This window comes from Loxodonta africana, chromosome 3, assembly GCF_030014295.1.
Source record: "Loxodonta africana isolate mLoxAfr1 chromosome 3, mLoxAfr1.hap2, whole genome shotgun sequence".
Taxonomy (NCBI): domain Eukaryota; kingdom Metazoa; phylum Chordata; class Mammalia; order Proboscidea; family Elephantidae; genus Loxodonta; species Loxodonta africana.
This window is the reverse complement of record NC_087344.1, coordinates 95,469,066-95,485,991: the sequence shown is the minus strand read 5'-3', so window position 1 is coordinate 95,485,991 and position 16,926 is coordinate 95,469,066. Positions and strand designations below refer to the sequence as shown.

The window sequence follows — 16,926 nt, the reverse complement described above, 5'->3', positions numbered from 1 at the left end:
GTGGAGCAAACAGTTAAGGTGCTCAGCTGCTAATTGAAAGGCTGGTGGTTCAAGGTTCAAGTGCACCCAGAGGCAACTCGGAAGAAAAATCTAGCAACCTACTTCCAAAAATCAGCCATAGAAAACACTTTGACACACATAGAAATGCCATTAGTCAGAATCACCTTGACAGCAACATTTTTTTTTAAGTGCTATAAAGAAAAAATTTAAAGGAATATTAGGATAGTAACTGGGAACTGGAAGTGGAATACAGGAAGTTACTTTAGCTAGGATTGTCAAGAAAGGCTTCTCTGAGGAGCTGGCATGTGAGTTGAGACCTAAAAGGTAAGGACCCCATCATAGGGAAGTCCAGAAGAACATTCTAGGAGAGGGAACAGTGCGTACAAAATCTTAAGGTAGGACCTCCCTTGGCATGTTTAAAGAACCAGAAAGGAGGCAAGAATAGCTAAGACACAGTGAGCTAGGGCAATGGTCGTGGAGAAGCTTGAGAGGCGTGGGATGAATTTAGATTTTGCTCAAAATGGGAAGCCATTGGGGAGTTTTAAGCCAGGAAGTGACATGAGCTGACTTTTATTTTGTAAAGATTACTCTGGCTGCTGTACAGATAATAGATTCAATGGGGAAACAGGAGGACAGTCTAGGAAGCCATTGCAACAACAATAACAATAGCAGCCAACCACCACATAGTGTCTGTTCTAAGTACTTTACGTGTATGACTCCATTTATGATGGTCCTATGAGATCTTATCCAGCTTTATAGATGAGGAAACTGAGTCAGAGAGAAGTTAAGTAAAGGCATGGACTAGGTGGTAGAACTGAAGATTTAAAAAAGATAATGGGTTCAAGTTATATTTTGGAGGAAAACAGCAATTACTGGATCAGTTGTGAGAAGCGAGATGTGAAAGAAAAAGAGGAATCAAGGACAACTCCAGGATCTCTTAAGGGTGATTTTTAAAATATTTGCAATTACAGTGTTCTTTCCTGAATGGCTTCACTCCAAGTCATTAAGACCCGTCAGACTTGATCTGATTGACAAACAGCAAAGCAGGCTCTTTGTAACGGTATTTGGCAGGTGAAAGTGGGCCCAGAGGCTCCAGTGTGCCAAATTGCAATGTTATGGGAGAATAATGAAGATAAAACCAAAACCAAACCAAACCCACTGCCGTCGAGTCAATTCCGACTCGTAGCGACCCTATAGGACAGAGTAGAACTGCCCCGTAGAGTTTCCAAGGAGCACCTGGCAGATTCCAACCACCGACCTTTTGGTTAGCAGCCGTAGCACTTAACCACTACACCACCAGGGCTTCCATAATGAAGATAAGGAATAGTTTAAGTCTGTGCACTATGGAGTTTTAGATCCATTCAGGTGACTTCCCCTTAAGCCACTTCATAACTTCTTATTATCCCTTTTTAATTGAACTTCAGGGGACACACAAGGCCACTGTTTGGTCTGCCTCTTACAAGCGTAGTAGTGGTAGGAACAGTGGATTCACTTAGAGGTTCTCTCTTTCATGTTTTCAAGTATTCCTCCTTAAAATAAAATTTAAAAAAAAGTTTTTCATCTATAGGTTCTATTTCTTGAGCACTTTCCATAGACAAAGACTTATGCCCTATACTTGTGTCCACTCTCCCATTTTTAGACTCCCAACCACCCCATGAAGCAAGTGGCTAGTGGGCTCTCACTTATCTTCAAAGAGTCAGGTTAAGTAATCCATATAACTGATGATCAGCAGAGCCAGGGTTTGATCACATCAACCTTGCTCTATAGCACAGCCTCTTAGCCACAACCCCAGACTGCCTTACTGAGGATTCACATGGAAGTTTTATCTACGACCAAAGAAGGCGAGGTTTAATAGACTCATAACCTGCTCTACAAATTGAGCCTTGATTTTCTCCAGGCAGAGGTTCTTGAATGCCTGATTTAGGATTTCATTTTTTATCTGTGGAGAGATCTGTGTGAAAGAGGCTGGCCAGGTGGAGGCACAGTATGAAAGGGTTTGGAGCCAAACCTTGCCACTTCTCTTCTGACCCATTTGGATGATATGCTAGAAAAAGTAATGTTTTAAGACAAAATCAGGCAATCACAAACTGCAGAGTTGGGTCCTATTTTCTTACATAGGTATATTCAGAAGAGTCTCTGGGAGATGCAAACAGTTAGTGCACTCAGCTGCTAACTGAATGGTAGTTTGATTCCACTCAGAGGTGCCTCAGAAGAAAGGCCTGGCTCTATACGTCCAAATATATGTATTGACAATCCTATGGACCACAGTTCTACTCTGACACACATGGTGTCACCATGAGTTGGAATCAACTCAAGGACAACTGGTTAACTGGTTATTTTCAGAAAGGGTGATTGGAAATTCATATTTGAATATGGTAATGTGATGGGCATTGCTCAGCACTTTCACATCTGTTAGACTCAAATTAGTCCCATGATCATGGAAGGAAGTAGATATTAATCACCATTTTGCAGCCGAGAAACCAAGGACTCAGAGAGTTTCATGAGTTGCCCTAAAATACAAGGTAATGCAGAGTTCCTCCAGGCTGTGAGCTCAGGACTGCATATTTATAAAGATTTTCAGCCACATTGCCTGTGTCTCAGTCAGATTTTTCCCCATGTCTTATTGCCATATGAGGTATTTTTAGAGATGTCTATTAGACTATAAACTGTATGAGGGAACAGATCATCTGTCTTTCCCACACTTGTTTCCCTAGGACCTAGCATATAATGGACTTGCAAGTGATCATTCTTTAGTGACTGAGTAAGTGATGGACCAAGGGAATGGCAGATGGACAGAATGATGGTGAAAAAGAGAGACGGATAGAATGACATCACCTTCCATTAACTTTTATATAAAGAAAAAGTTCCAAGATTCTGTTATACTATATTTTGCATTGATTTGCATATCCAATGTCATAACCTAATATGAAACAAAGCTAAATAATTAGGAGCTCTTCATTTATCCTTGCATATCCGGTAAAGGCTACTGCCATGTGCAAATAGACTCACATGGAATCCTCTCTTTGCTCCACTCCTTAGTCTAACGTCAGCACCAAGTGGTACTCTGCCGAGAAACTTTTCCTTATTATTTTAATCTTCAGGGTAAGTGGATAAAACCATGAGTGCAAGTTACTTGTGCCTGCTTCTGCCAGCGAGACTCCGCTTGTTCAAAACTTTATTTTGAAGATTGAATTCCAGGAGTCCAAACAAAATTAGAAAATGCCTGGTGTTGTAAATAAGCTTTAGTGCTCACATTGCATTGAAGGAGCTGTTGCTGCTTTTTGCACACAATGTTGAAGAGATTGTAAGAAACATGGTCATGTTCTGTATTAAGTTACTAGAGGCTTTCTATAAGAAAGTGCGAAAGATAAGAACCTGATGCTTATGCCAGTAACAAAAAGAGAATTTTGCAAAATGCAAACCTCGAAAGCTTATTTTTGAAAAATACAATAATTTTTGTCCTCCAATATAATAATATTACCAGCATATTGTCATGGAATATCTGTGTACAGAAAGCAAATATCTCACTCAGTAGCCACAATGTAGCTTTAAGGTGGAGTTTATTGTCACCATTTTTATAGATTAGGAAACTGAGGACTAAGTTATTTATTCAGTACTTTATAACTAGAAAGTCAGAGAGCTAGGATGCAACCTCAGATCTGTTTCACTCCAAGCTCCAGCTCTATCATCCTATATTGCCTTCTAATAATGTCTACAATCCTAGAGATAGACTAAAGGCAGATATTTTCGTGGAAATAAAGTATGGAAATAAAGAAATTGGAAGCATAGATATACTTAAATCATAGTTATTTCTTCCCTGCAATTCAAGTTCTTTTTATGCTATATTATATCAAGGCTGATCTAAAATCTGGTTTCAATGGACTAGGAGAAAAGGTAAAAGACATCAAGGCTGATCTAAAATCTGGTTTCAATGGACTAGGAGAAAAGGTAAAAGACATTCTCAGGTAGCAAAGAGGGATGTTTAAATACATCTACAGTATCTTTTTTCCCTTTTAACATTAATCCTGTGACTGCCTCTCTGTAAAGACAGTTCATCTGAATGATGACTTTTTTTTTAACGTTTGGTCCCAATTCTTTCGTTATGATCACCTAAAGTCAGATATTTATTCATTTCTGACAAAAGTAGTCCAAGAAATTGATTAGACATCTTCTTTCAATTTTTCCACAAATTGTTTCTTATTAATAAAGTTAATTTACCATAGACCCGATGAGATTGTTAGGTCATTGGAGCATGAGGTACATGGCATAGTCTATAATTTAAGCTTCTCTCCATTACTTCATGCAAGGGGAGGGAAACCCAGTAGCGAGGGGGAAAGTTACTGAGGCATTAGAATTCATAACGTTTCCTTTCCAGCAAAATGAAGTGTTCGTACATCTTTAAAAATATTACAGAGAGCGTGCAAAAAAAAGGAAAAAAAAAAACCTGAAAATATTCAAAATGGTCAATAAAAAGAGGGAAAACAATTGAGTGGAGCGTGATTGTGGGATAATAATAAATGGAGAAGGTGGGGAGAGAACTCACACCTTTACATATCCTATGATAACAAATATGTAAATACACAGGAATGAGAAAAAATCAGGATCAGGAAGAAAGGATACCAAAACTTTAACATCGCCCCTGTGTTAAGGTGGTAGAATTATGGGTAATTTGTTCCCCTCCCTACTATTCATATTTGGCGTGATTTAGGTGTTACTTTTCCATTTCTTATGGATACATTTGAAGTTCTCTTTGTCTACTCCCCAATCCCATTTCCTTTCTTCCTTCCCAGAGGCCACTACTACCATGAATTTACAAGTGTATCAATTTAGTGCAATTTTTATACATTAACTACCAGTCATATATCCGCTAAAGACGTAGTATTTTAAAATTTTGTATAAATGGCTTATTACTTTATCCTCCTGCAATTTGATTTTTTTTCAAAGCTGTGTCCACATTCTATCCAGGTTGATGCATGTAAGTCTAGTTTATTTATTATAATTGTTGCATTGTATTCCATCATATGAAAATATCATGCTCTGTTCATGAGCTCCCTTACTGAAGGACATTTAGATTGTTTTAGATTTTCAACATTTCAGATGAAGCTGTAGGATCCATCCTTATATGTCTCCAGGTGAATATAAGTTAGTGTAGGGCATTTACTAGCGTATTTACTTAGAAGCAGAATTGTTAAATAACAGTAAATAAACAAATTCAGTTTTTGTAGATATTGAAAAACTGTCCTCCAAAATGTTTGTGCCTATTCGTGCTCTCAAACTAGTATAGCGAGTTCCTATTTCTCTGTAGTCTTATCAATATGAGGTATTATTTTCAAACTTCAGGATTCTTGCCTAACTGATGGGTGTGAACTAGATTCTCATTGTTTTGATTTCTATTTCCCTCTTTACTATAAGGTTGGGAATTTATTTTTTAAGCCATTCGATCTTACTCTTCTGTGATGTCTATCATAGCCTTTATTCAATTTTCTATTAGTTTGTTTCTTCCCTATTGACCAACAGGATTTCCTGATAGAGTTTAGATGTTAACTTTTTGTTTGTTACCTTTCACCATTAAGTATATTTGTTGGAGGTTAACCTAGTTAAGAAAGTTTATCTATATAGAATGCCCTTTTGTACCTATTTAAATAATCTGGTTTTTTCTCTTTTATTCTTTCAATGTGATGAATCGTAATGATAGATTTTCTAATGCTAGACTCTCTTGCATTCTTGGAATAAATTTTAGTTGTTCTTAGAATAAATTTCAGTTATTCTTGAGTTACTTTTAGTTAAAAATTAATCCATTTTACTGGTATTTTATTTAGTGAGTTTAGGCTAAAATTTCTTGATGTTTGGGCTATATTTTTCTTTTTTTGTTTGATCATTTTGTGGTTTTCACATCAATATGATACTAACCTCCTAAAATGAGTAGGGTAGGTTTTCCTTTTTCTATTCTCTGAAACTATTTGTTAAAACGTGACTGTAAGTAGAAGAAAAATATAGAACAAAATGCAAATTCATAAAAAACACCAAACTTACTGGTCTGATAGAGACTGGTGAAACTCCCAAGACTAAGGCCTTTAGATACCCTTCAAATCTAGAACTGAACCCACTCTCTGAGATCACCTTTCAGCCAAACAATGGACAGGCCTATAAAGTGAATAATAACACCCATGAGGAGCATGCTTCTCAGAACAGCCAACCACACAAGACCAAAAGGGCAGCATTTGCCCAAAAACAAAGTTCAGAAGGCAGGAAGGGGCAGGAAAGATGGGCAAATGGAAATGGGGAACTTGGGGGAAATAGATTGCTGTCACATTGAGGGGATGGAAACTAGTGTCACAAAACACAGCATATTAATTGCTGAATGGAAAACTAATTTGCTCTGTAAACTTTCACCCAAGCCAAAATAAAATATTAAAAAAAAAAAATTGGCTGTAAAATTATTTGATTGAGGGAAAGAAGACAGGTAGCTTGATGGTGGAGGTCAAGAGTGGGGAGGACACCCAGGGGCTCCCAGAGCAAAATGAAAAGAGGCCTTTGGGTCCCCAACTTCCTTTAGGTAAGAAGCAGGCTGAGAAACCACTAAGCTATAAACACAGGTCATTTCTCTTTGAAAAGCAAGAATGACATAGACTATAGACCCAATTACCCACAAGTTATAACCAAGGGCCATGGAGAATCATTCCCAGTGAGCAGGATCCAGTCCTTATTAAGAAACTGGTGATATATCCCTGGCTGGATTTTAGAACTATAATGGCCATTGACTGGTATATGCCTCTCCTACTCTCACCATTTTTAATATGAGAAACTATTGAAGTTATCTCTTATCTCTATATAACCATTGCATATTGAATATGTCCCCCCTACCAAACCCACTACCACCGATTCAATTCTGACTCATAGCAACCCCATAGGGTTTCCAAGGCTGTAAACCTCTATGAAAGCAAACTGCCACATCTTTCTCCCTTGGAGCTGCTAGTGTTTTTGAACTGCTGACCTTTCAGTTAACAGTCAATGGCTTTAACCACTGTGCTGTAAGGGCTTTTTATTAGATATGTTGGGGGGATAATCATCTATTTAGTTCACAGATCTTCAAATTGAGAGGAACTGCACTCAAATGAGCTATATATAAGAAACGCTACTCAAGAACCCTCATTCATACTTTGACCTGACCTGGAGGATAAGATTCTGCACTTTGAACTGGTCCCATAATGGGAATAAGACTTGGGGGTCTAAAGAAGGAGATGAATATATTTTACATGTAGAAAGGGACATGCATTAATTTGGCCAGAGGATAGATTTTTGTAGATTTTATTTTCCAGAGATGGACAAAACAATATGTTCTGCAATATGGCTTTTCCACTACTCCAACCAGTGAAGTCTCATATCCCTCCCCTTGTATCTTTTTTTTTTTTTTTGTATCTAGGCTGGCCTTAGGGACTAGCTTGAAAAATAAAATGCCGTAGATGTGAAATTCTGAGACATTTGATGTTAGTTTATAAGAAACCTTAGAGCTTCTCTGTCAATATCTTGGAATATTTGCTATTTGGGCACTCTCTCTAGAACATAGCCACCATGTTGTGAGAATCTCAAACCACATGGAAAGGTCATGTGACTGACAGCCCTGGCTGAACTCCTAGATAACCGCAAGAATCAACTGCACCAATTCAAGTTAAACTTAGAGATGACTACACTCGATCAAAATCTTATTGTAGCAGAGAGAAATAGAGTGTGATGATTAAGAATGTGTGTCAACTTGGCTGGGCAATGATTCTTAGTGGTTTGGCAGCTGTGTAATAATGTAGTTTGGCAATTATGTAATGATGTAATTTGGCAGCTATGTAATGATGTAGTCATCCTCCATGATGTAATCTGATGTGATCACCCAGTCAGTTGTAAGGGGCATTTCCTCGGGGGTGTGGCCTGCATGCAATATATATATATGGGCATTCTGTCAAAGCTCGTCTGCTTGCTCTGGATCCTGCATCCACCTCATCATTATCTGACCTCTGGTTCATGGGACGTGAACCAGCTGCCTGCCGTATTACCTGCCAATCTTGTGATTCATCAGCCTCCACAGCCGGTGAAACAGCAGCCTGCTATCTTACCTGCCAATCATGGATTCATCAGTGCCTGAAGCTACGTGAGTCAGGAGAAGCCTCCAGCCTGACACTTGACCCGTGGACTTGGGACTTGCCAGCCTTTACAACCACATGAGCCTTTTCCTTGAGATAGATAAATATATATATATATATTTCACTAGTTTTATTTCTCTAGAGAATCCAGCCTGAGACATTTCGTACTGAAAGTGGTTCTAGAGAAACAAAGTTTCAAGGATGAATTTTCTAAATCAGTTCTCAAGTTTGACTACTCTGAAAGGCGCTGATGACTCTGCCTCCAGTAGTAAAGAGGGCACTGTTAATCCATGGTGTGATGTGGCAATATTGGTACACAAAATATCACCATCAATAAATCAAGTACTGGTGAGAGATGAGGCTCTGAGTGACCGCGTGTTTGTTACTTTCTACAGTTTCGTAAGAGTGAGAAATATATGGAAGTTAGTTGGTTGGTCTTACTTTCACTGGACAAAGTGGTAAAAAAAAGAGATAGTCTCAGGGCTTCAGAGTCACATCTCAAGCACTGCATAAAAGACATGAAAGTTGCCACTTATGCCCTGAAAGAAAGCCTCATTTCTTGCAGTAACAGAACTGATATTGTCGAAAACCAAACCCATAGTGTTATCGCAAGAATGGCTTAATTACAACACCAACTGAATTCCCTACCTCAAATGTGTCTGAAGTTAAAATGAGAGCATTACTTAGGAAGAAATGTGATCCTGAAACTTGGGATGGGGACATATGGGCAGATGATCAGGAAACTGGGGACACTGAGCCTCTAATTCCATTGAATCATTCATGCCAACAGAACTAGTCGTCTAACTCCCATCTGAAAAGATCACTCCATCTTTGTCTGCTAAGCAACTCTGCCCAGTAAAACCATTATCCCTTCCACCCCCATCTGATGAGATTAACCCAGCCATGCCTGAAGAGCCTTTGACATATCACCTGGGGCTGGCCTGGGGCATTGCCTGGAGCATTGCCTCAGGAAGATGTCTTACAATATCTTCCTGAATGTTCCAAGAAAGCTCCCCCACCACCCATTTTTGCTTCTAGGCCAGTAACTAAAACTAAGCCCCAGTGAGACCAAAAGGTGAAGTCAAAGTGTGACCCAGGAGGAGGTACGCTACACCTCATAAGAACTGCTTGGCTTTTCTAATATGCAAAAACAAAAACCTAGAGAATATGTATGGGAATGGCTCTTAAGGGTGTGAGATAATGGAACATAAAGTGGGTCAGTCTTAGTTTACTGATATGGGCCTACTAAGCCAGATTATTCCTTTAATGTTTCAGCTGGAGAGGTTAGGAAAGGATATAATAGTTTATTTGGTTGGTTTACTGAAGGAACACCAGAAGGACATTTCCTTCAGCTGACAAAGCCAGCAGTACACTTTCACTGACCTACCTCAGGGGTATATCAAATCTGCAAACAAATCCATTGCCATCGAGTCGATTCTGACTGATAGCAACCCTATAGGACAGCATAGAACTGCCCCATAAGGTTTCCAAGGGCAGGAGTATATCAAATCTGCAGGGAACTTGATTGCCTTTTCCTTCCAAAAGACATCACACTGGTCCATTACATTGATGACATTATGGTGATTGGACCTATCAAGAAAGAAGTGTCAATGACTCTGGATTTGGTGAAATACGTGCATGCTACAGGTTGGAAAATTAATTCCACAAAAATTCAGGCACTTTCCACCTCAGTGATATTTCTAGGAGTCCAGTGGTGTGGGGAATGTTGAGATTTCCTTCTAAAATGAAGGATAAGTTGTTATCTGGCCTCTCCTACAACTAAAAAGAAGTCACAATGGCCTCTCTGGATTTTGAGGCAACATATCCCTCATTTGGATGTGCTACACTGGCCGGTTTATCAAGCGACTCGAAAAGCTGCTAGTTTTGAATGGGGCCCAGAATAAGAGAAGGCTCCGTAACAAGTTCAGGCTGCTCTGCAAGCTATCTTGCCACTTGAGCCGTACGATCTGGCTGATCCGATGGTGCTTGAACTGTCAGTAGCAGAAAGAGACACTGCTTGGAGCCTTTGACAGGACCCTAATGGTGAATTACAGTGCAGACCCTTAGGATTTTGGACTAAAGTCCTGCCATTCCCTGCAGGTAATTATTTCCCTTTTCAGAAATAGCTTTTGACTTGTTCTGAACCATAGTAGAGATTGAACATTTAACCATGGGCCACCAAGTTACCATGCAGGATGAGCTTTCCATCATGAACTGGGGGTTGTCTGACCCACAGAGTCATGAAGTCGGATGTGCACAGCAGCACTCCATCCATCAAATGGAAGTGGTATATACGTGGTATATACAAGACTGGGCTCTAGGAGGACCTGAGGCCGAAGTAAGTTGCATAAAGGAGTGACCCAAATGCCTATGGGTCTCCACTTCTGTCACATTACCTGTCCTTTCCCAATCTGCACCTATGGCTTCATGGGAAGTTCCTTATGATCAGTTGACTGAGGAAGAGAACACTCATGTCTGGTTTACAGATGGTTCTGTGCAATATGCAGGTACTGCTTGAAAATGGGCAGCAGCAGCACATCAGCCCCTTTCTGGAACCTTTCTAAAGGACAGTGATGAAGAAAAATCCTCCATTGGGCAAAACTTTGAGCAGTGTAACTAGTTGTTCACTTTACTTGGAATTACAGATGGCCAGTTGAGCAACTGCATACTGATTCACGGGCTGTGGCCAATGGTTTGGCTGGATGGCCAGGGACTTGGAAGGAACATGATTGTTACTTGGTAAACTGGTGACTAGGAGGTATGGGGAAGAGGTATGTCGATAGACCTCTCTGAGTGGGCCAAAGAAGTGAAGATATTTGTGTCTCTTGTGAATGCTCACAAAAGGGTGACCTCAGCAGAGGAATAGTTCAAGAATCAAGAGGATAGGATGACACATTCTGTGGAAACTGGTCATCCTTTTCCCAGCTACTCTGGTCATTGCCCAATGGGCTCATGAACGAAGTGACCATGGTGGCAGGGATGGAGGTTATGCATGAGCTCAACAACATAGACTTCAACTCACCAAGGCTGACTTGGCTACAGCCACTGCTGAATGCCCAATCTGCCACAGCAGAGACCAGTATTTAGTCCCCAATATGGCACCATTCCTCAAGGTGATCAGTCAGCAACCTGGTGGCAGGTTGATTACATTGGACCACTTCAATTATGGAGAGGACAGCATCCTGTTCTTACACTTACTCTGGATATGGATTTGCCTTTCCTGCATGCAATGCCTCTAACAAAATACCATCCGTGGACTCACAGAAAGCCTTATGCTCTGTCATGGTATCCCACACAGCATTGCCTCAGATCAAGGGACTCACTTCACAGCAAAAGAAGTACAGCAATGGTCCCATGCTCACGGAATTCACTGGTCTTACCATGTTCCCCATCATCCTGAAAAAGCTGGTTTGATAAAGTGATGGACACAATTATAGTGCTAGCTGGGTGGCAACACTTCGCAAGGTTGGGGCAGTGTTCTCCAGAAGGCTACGTATGCTCTAAACCAGCATCCAGTAAGTATATGGTGCTATTTCTCCCATAGCCAGGATTCATGGTTCAGAAATCAAGGGGTAGAGATGAGAGTGGCACCACTCACTATTACTTCTAGTGACCAACTCACAAAATTTTTGCTTTCTGTCCCTGTGACCCTATACTCTGTGGGCCTAGAGGTCTTACTTCCAAAGGGAGGAATGCTCCCACTCAGAGACACAATGTGGATTCCATGCAGCTGGAAGTTAAGAATGCCACCTGGCCACTTCAGGTTCCTCCTGCCTCTGAATCAACAGGCAAGGAAGGGAGTTACCATATTGGCTGGTGTGAATGACTCTGACTACCAAGGAAAAAGTGTATTGATGTTGCATAATAGGGGTAAAAAAGAATTAGTCTGGAATACAGGACATCCCTTAGGGCATCTCTTAGTTCTACCATGCCCTGTGATTAAAATCAATGGAACACTACAGCAACCCAGATCCAACATGACTACTAATTCTTCAGGAATGAAAGTTTGGGTCACCTCATTAGGCAAAGAACCATGGCCAGCTGAGGTGCTTGCAAGGGTAAAGGAAATACAGAATGGGTGGTGTAAGACGGTAGTTCTAAATACTAGTTATGACCCCGTGACCAGTTGCAGAAATGAGGACTGTGATTGTTATGAGTATTTCTTCCTTGTACATGTGCATCAAATATGTTTATTTCCTTCACTTATAAAATATAAGATTTATATGGGTAGGCATTTATATGGGTAGTGTGTTTTCAATTGTATGCATGTTAGTTTTATCATGTTAGGCACAAATATGATTTTAAATTGTGTTTATTTAGAGATCCTGTGTGGTTGAAGATGTGTACAGGTGCCAAGTTGCCTAGGGGTGGACTGTGACGGTTAAGGTTGTGTGTCAACTTTACTGGGCCGTGATTCTTAGTGGTCTGGCAGCTGTGTAATGATGTACTTTGCCAGTCATGTAATGATGTAGTTTGGCAGTTATGTAATGATTTAGTCCTCCTCGATGATGTGATCTGATGTGATAAACCAGTCAGTTGTAAGGGGCATTTCCTCAGAGGTAAGGCCTTCGTCCAATATGTATATATGGATGTTCTGGCAAAGCTTGCCTGCTTGCTCTGAATCCTGCATCTGGCTCATTACCACCTGACTTCCAGTTCTTGGGACTTCAGCCAGCTCCCTGCCATACTGACTGTTGATTTGGGCATTTGTCAGCCTCCAGAGCCTGTGAGCCAGCAGCCTGCTGTTTTAACTACCAATCTTGGGATTTGTCAGCTTCCACAGCCTGTGAGCCAGCAGCTTAATGCCTTACCTGCCAATCTTGGATTTGTCAGCCTCTGCAGCCCATGAGCCAACAGCCTGTTGTCTGACCTGCTGATCTTGGGTTCGTCAGCACCTGAAGCTATGTGAGTCATGAGAACCCACCTATCTGATCCATGGACTTGGGACTTTCCAGGCTGTACAACCAAGCAAGACATTTCCTTCAGATAAATCTCTCTCTGTCTATGTATATGTGTGTGTGTGTGTGTGTATATATATATATATATTTGTTGTTGTTGTTAGGTGCCATCTAGTCGGTTCTGACTCATAAAGACCCTATGTACAACAAAACAAAACACTGCCCATTCTTGCCCATCCTCAGAATCATTGTTATGCTTGAGCCCATTGTTGGAGTCAATGTGTCAGTCCATCTGGTTGAGTCTTTCTGTTTTTCTCTGACTCTCTACTTTACCAAGCATGATGTCCTTCTCCGGGGCTGGTCCCTACTGATAACATGCCCGAAGTTTTGCCATCCTTGCTTCTAAGGAGCATTCTGGCTGTACTTCTTCCAAGATAGATTTGTTCATTCTTCTGGCAGTCTATGATATATTCAATATTCTTCACTAGCACCATAATTCAAAGACATCAATTCTTCTTCAGTCTTCCTTATTCATTGTCCAGCTTTCGCATGCAAGTGAGATGATTGAAAATGTAATGCCTTGGGTCAGGTGCACCTTAGTCCTCAAAGTGACATCTTTCCTTTTCAACACATTAAAAAGATCTTTTGCAGCAGATTTATCAAAAGCAACACGTCACTGTTTGATTTCTTGACTGCTGCTTCCATGGGCATTGATTGTGGATCCAAATAAAATGAAATCCTTGACAACTTCAATCTCTTCTCCATTTATCATGATGTTGCTTATTGGCCCAGTTGTGAGGGTTTTTGTTTTCTTTATGTTGAGGTATAATCCATATTGAAGGCTGTAGTCTTTGATCTTCATCAGTAAGTGCTTCAGGTTTTACTTTCAGAAAGCAAGGTTGTGTCATCTGCATATCACAGGTTGTTAATGAGTCTTCCTCCAATCCTGATGCCCCATCCTTCTTCATATAATCTGGCTTCTTGGATTATTTGCTTAGCATACAGATTGAATAAGTATGGTGAAAGGATACAACCCTGACGCACACCTTTTTTACTGACTTTAAACCACACATTATCCTCTCGATCAGATCTTTGTACAGGTTCCTTATTAGCACAATTAAGTGTTCTGGAATTCCCATTCTTCACAATGTTATCCATAATTTGTTATGATCTACACAGTCGAATGCCTTTGCATAATTAGTAAAAGAAAGGTTTCTGGTATACTCTGCTTTCAGCCAAGATCCATCTGACATCAGCAATGATATCCCTCATTCCACGTCCTCTTCTGAATCTGGCCTGAGTGTCTGGCAATTTCCTGTCAAGGTACTACTACAACCACTTTTAAATGATCTTCAGCAAAATTTTACTTGTGTGTGATATTAATGATCTTGTTCAATCATTTTGCATTCTGTTTGATCACTTTTCTTTGGAATGAATACAAATATGGATCTCTTCCAGTCAGTTGGCCAGGTAGCTGTCTTCCAAATTGACAGATGAATGGTGGATATATGTGTGTGTGTGTGTGTGTATGTATACATATATATGTGTATATATATATATATATATATATATATATATATAAAACCGTTGCCATCAAGTCGATTCCGACTCATAGTGACCCTACAGGACATAGTAGAACTGCCCCATAGGGTTTCCAAAGAATGACTGCTGGATTTGAACTGCCAGTGTTTTGGTTAGCAGCCATAGCTCTTAACCACTGCACCGTCAGAGCTCCATAGTCACTTGGGGTCTCTCTATCATACGGTCTCAGGCTGGGTTCTCTAGAGAAGCAAAAACAGGTGTGGTTTTTTGGTGTATATCTATTTCACTGCTTTTGTTTCATTAAAGAACCCGGCCTAAGACAGAGATATAGAGAGACCCCAAGTGAGAACTACCCAGCTGATTTCAATAAATCTATAACCAAAAAACCAAACCAAACCTGTTGCCGTCGTGTCGATTCTGACTCAGCAACCCTATGGGACAGAGTAGAACTGCCCCATAGGGTTTCCAAGGAGCGCCTGCTGGATTTGAATTGCTGACCTTTTGGTTAGCAGCTGAACTCTTAACCATTACGCCACCAGGGTTTCCTACAATCATCTGTAGAACCATAAAAAACAATTTAAATTTTTTCAAATTGAAAAAAAAAAAAAAAAGAAGTGGGATTGGGGAGTGGGCATGTATACTACTGATTCAAGCCCTTTAAGGAGTATTAGAATTTTAGTTTTTCAATTTCTTGTGTATTTGCTAGAGTAATTTTATATTTGGCTATAAAATTGTCCATTGTCTCTAAATTTTCAAATTTGTGGGCAGAGAGCTCTGACCTTAGATTTTAAAAACCTAAAATTATCTCTACTTTTCTCTGCTTTCTTCTCTTCAATTTGTGTGTGCGTGTGTGCACATGCATGCTTTCCCTCATTTTCTTGATCAGTGTTGTTAAGTATGGTCTAATATTAATAAACCTACCTCAGCTTTTTCTTGATTAGTATTTGGCTTTTGTCTCTTTTTCCACTTCTTTGGAAGGTTTGATTTGTCTGCTGCTGATTAGCAGCATGTAGCTGGATTTTTTAAATATTCAACTAGATACTTCCTATTTTATCGAAGTAGTGTAATCTACGTGCTTTTATTGCAATTCTTGATTCATTTGGACATTTTCCTGTTATATTTTATGATTTTATATTTACCATGCAATTTCTTATACTTGAAATTTTTTCTTTTCTGACTTCTTTTTTAATATTTAAACATTCTGATTGCATATTCCCTTTATACTATTTTAGCAGTTAAATATGCTATAACCATTATTTTTAGTGGTCACAGCTTAATTTTTGACGTACACAATTAACAAAGTCGAACGTTAATCAAAATCCCTATCCTACTCAGATGGGAGGGAAAAATAGGGAGTTATTACTTAAGGGGTACTGAGTTTTTGTTAAGGGTGATGAAAAAAATTGGAAAGCGGGTATTGGTGATGATTGCACAGCAGGGTGACCGTAATTAATGTCACTGAAATGTAGGTGTAAAAATGGTTAAAATAGCAAATGCTTTGTTATATATCGATATTCTATCACAATTTAAAAAAAAAAAAACTGAGAAAACAAAGGACAACACAAAAACTTGTTAATATTAGACAACGGAGTTGAATATTCATCACATTTAGTAAGCATTTATTAGTCTTGATGCCATCAAATGTGCTGTGTAGGCTATTTCCTGTGAAACATAAATTCTACCCCGAATATGTCGGGGGAGGATCCTCTATCCTACTTCTCAATAATACAAAGACTTGAGAATGCCCTGACTCCCATAGCCCTTTCCAATATCTTTCATATTATTATTTAATATTATTAAGTTCCACTTTATTCTTAAGCTTCTCCAATTTAGTCATTTTTAACTAATAAAAATAAGTCAGTATTTATTTAGACTTACCAATTTACTTTGTTAATTTTTTTGGCCCACCACGTCCTGCTTCATTTGGAGTTCAAATTTTTTTTTTTTCTTGGTTGAAATGCATCAGCGAGGATCTGTGAGTAGTAAATGCATGTTTTTGTATTCTGAAAATATCTTTATTTCTATCACTCTTGAATGGCCTTTGTTGGGCACTTTAAGATTTTGTCTACAATTTCTATCATTTTGTTGCTAATGAGAAGTCTATTGCCAGTCTGATTGCTATCCCTTAGTAGATAATCTGTCTTTTCTCTCACATAACTTTTAAATAATTTTCCTTTTTTTTCTTTGACGTATGCTAATTCATTACAAACTGTGTGAGTATGCATTTTTTTATACTTATCATTGTATTAGTCTTTCACATTCCTCGTTAGTTTTTTTGTGTGTGTGTGCTTTAAGTGAAAGTTTACAAATCAAGTCAGTCTCTCACACAAAAACTTATATATACCATGCTACAT

At 39.4% G+C, this 16,926-nt stretch overlaps 1 protein-coding gene across 1 annotated transcript in view; it reads left to right on the top strand.

Moving 5' to 3' along the window:
• Positions 1 to 16,926, top strand: part of FYB2 (FYN binding protein 2) — a 107,397-nt gene that overhangs the window by 13,325 nt on the left and 77,146 nt on the right. Inside the window, exons 4-5 of the mRNA XM_064279952.1 lie at positions 6,803 to 6,813; positions 16,539 to 16,570. Coding sequence (XP_064136022.1) covers positions 6,803 to 6,813; positions 16,539 to 16,570 — 43 coding nt within the window. The remainder of the gene's footprint in view (positions 1 to 6,802; positions 6,814 to 16,538; positions 16,571 to 16,926) is intronic.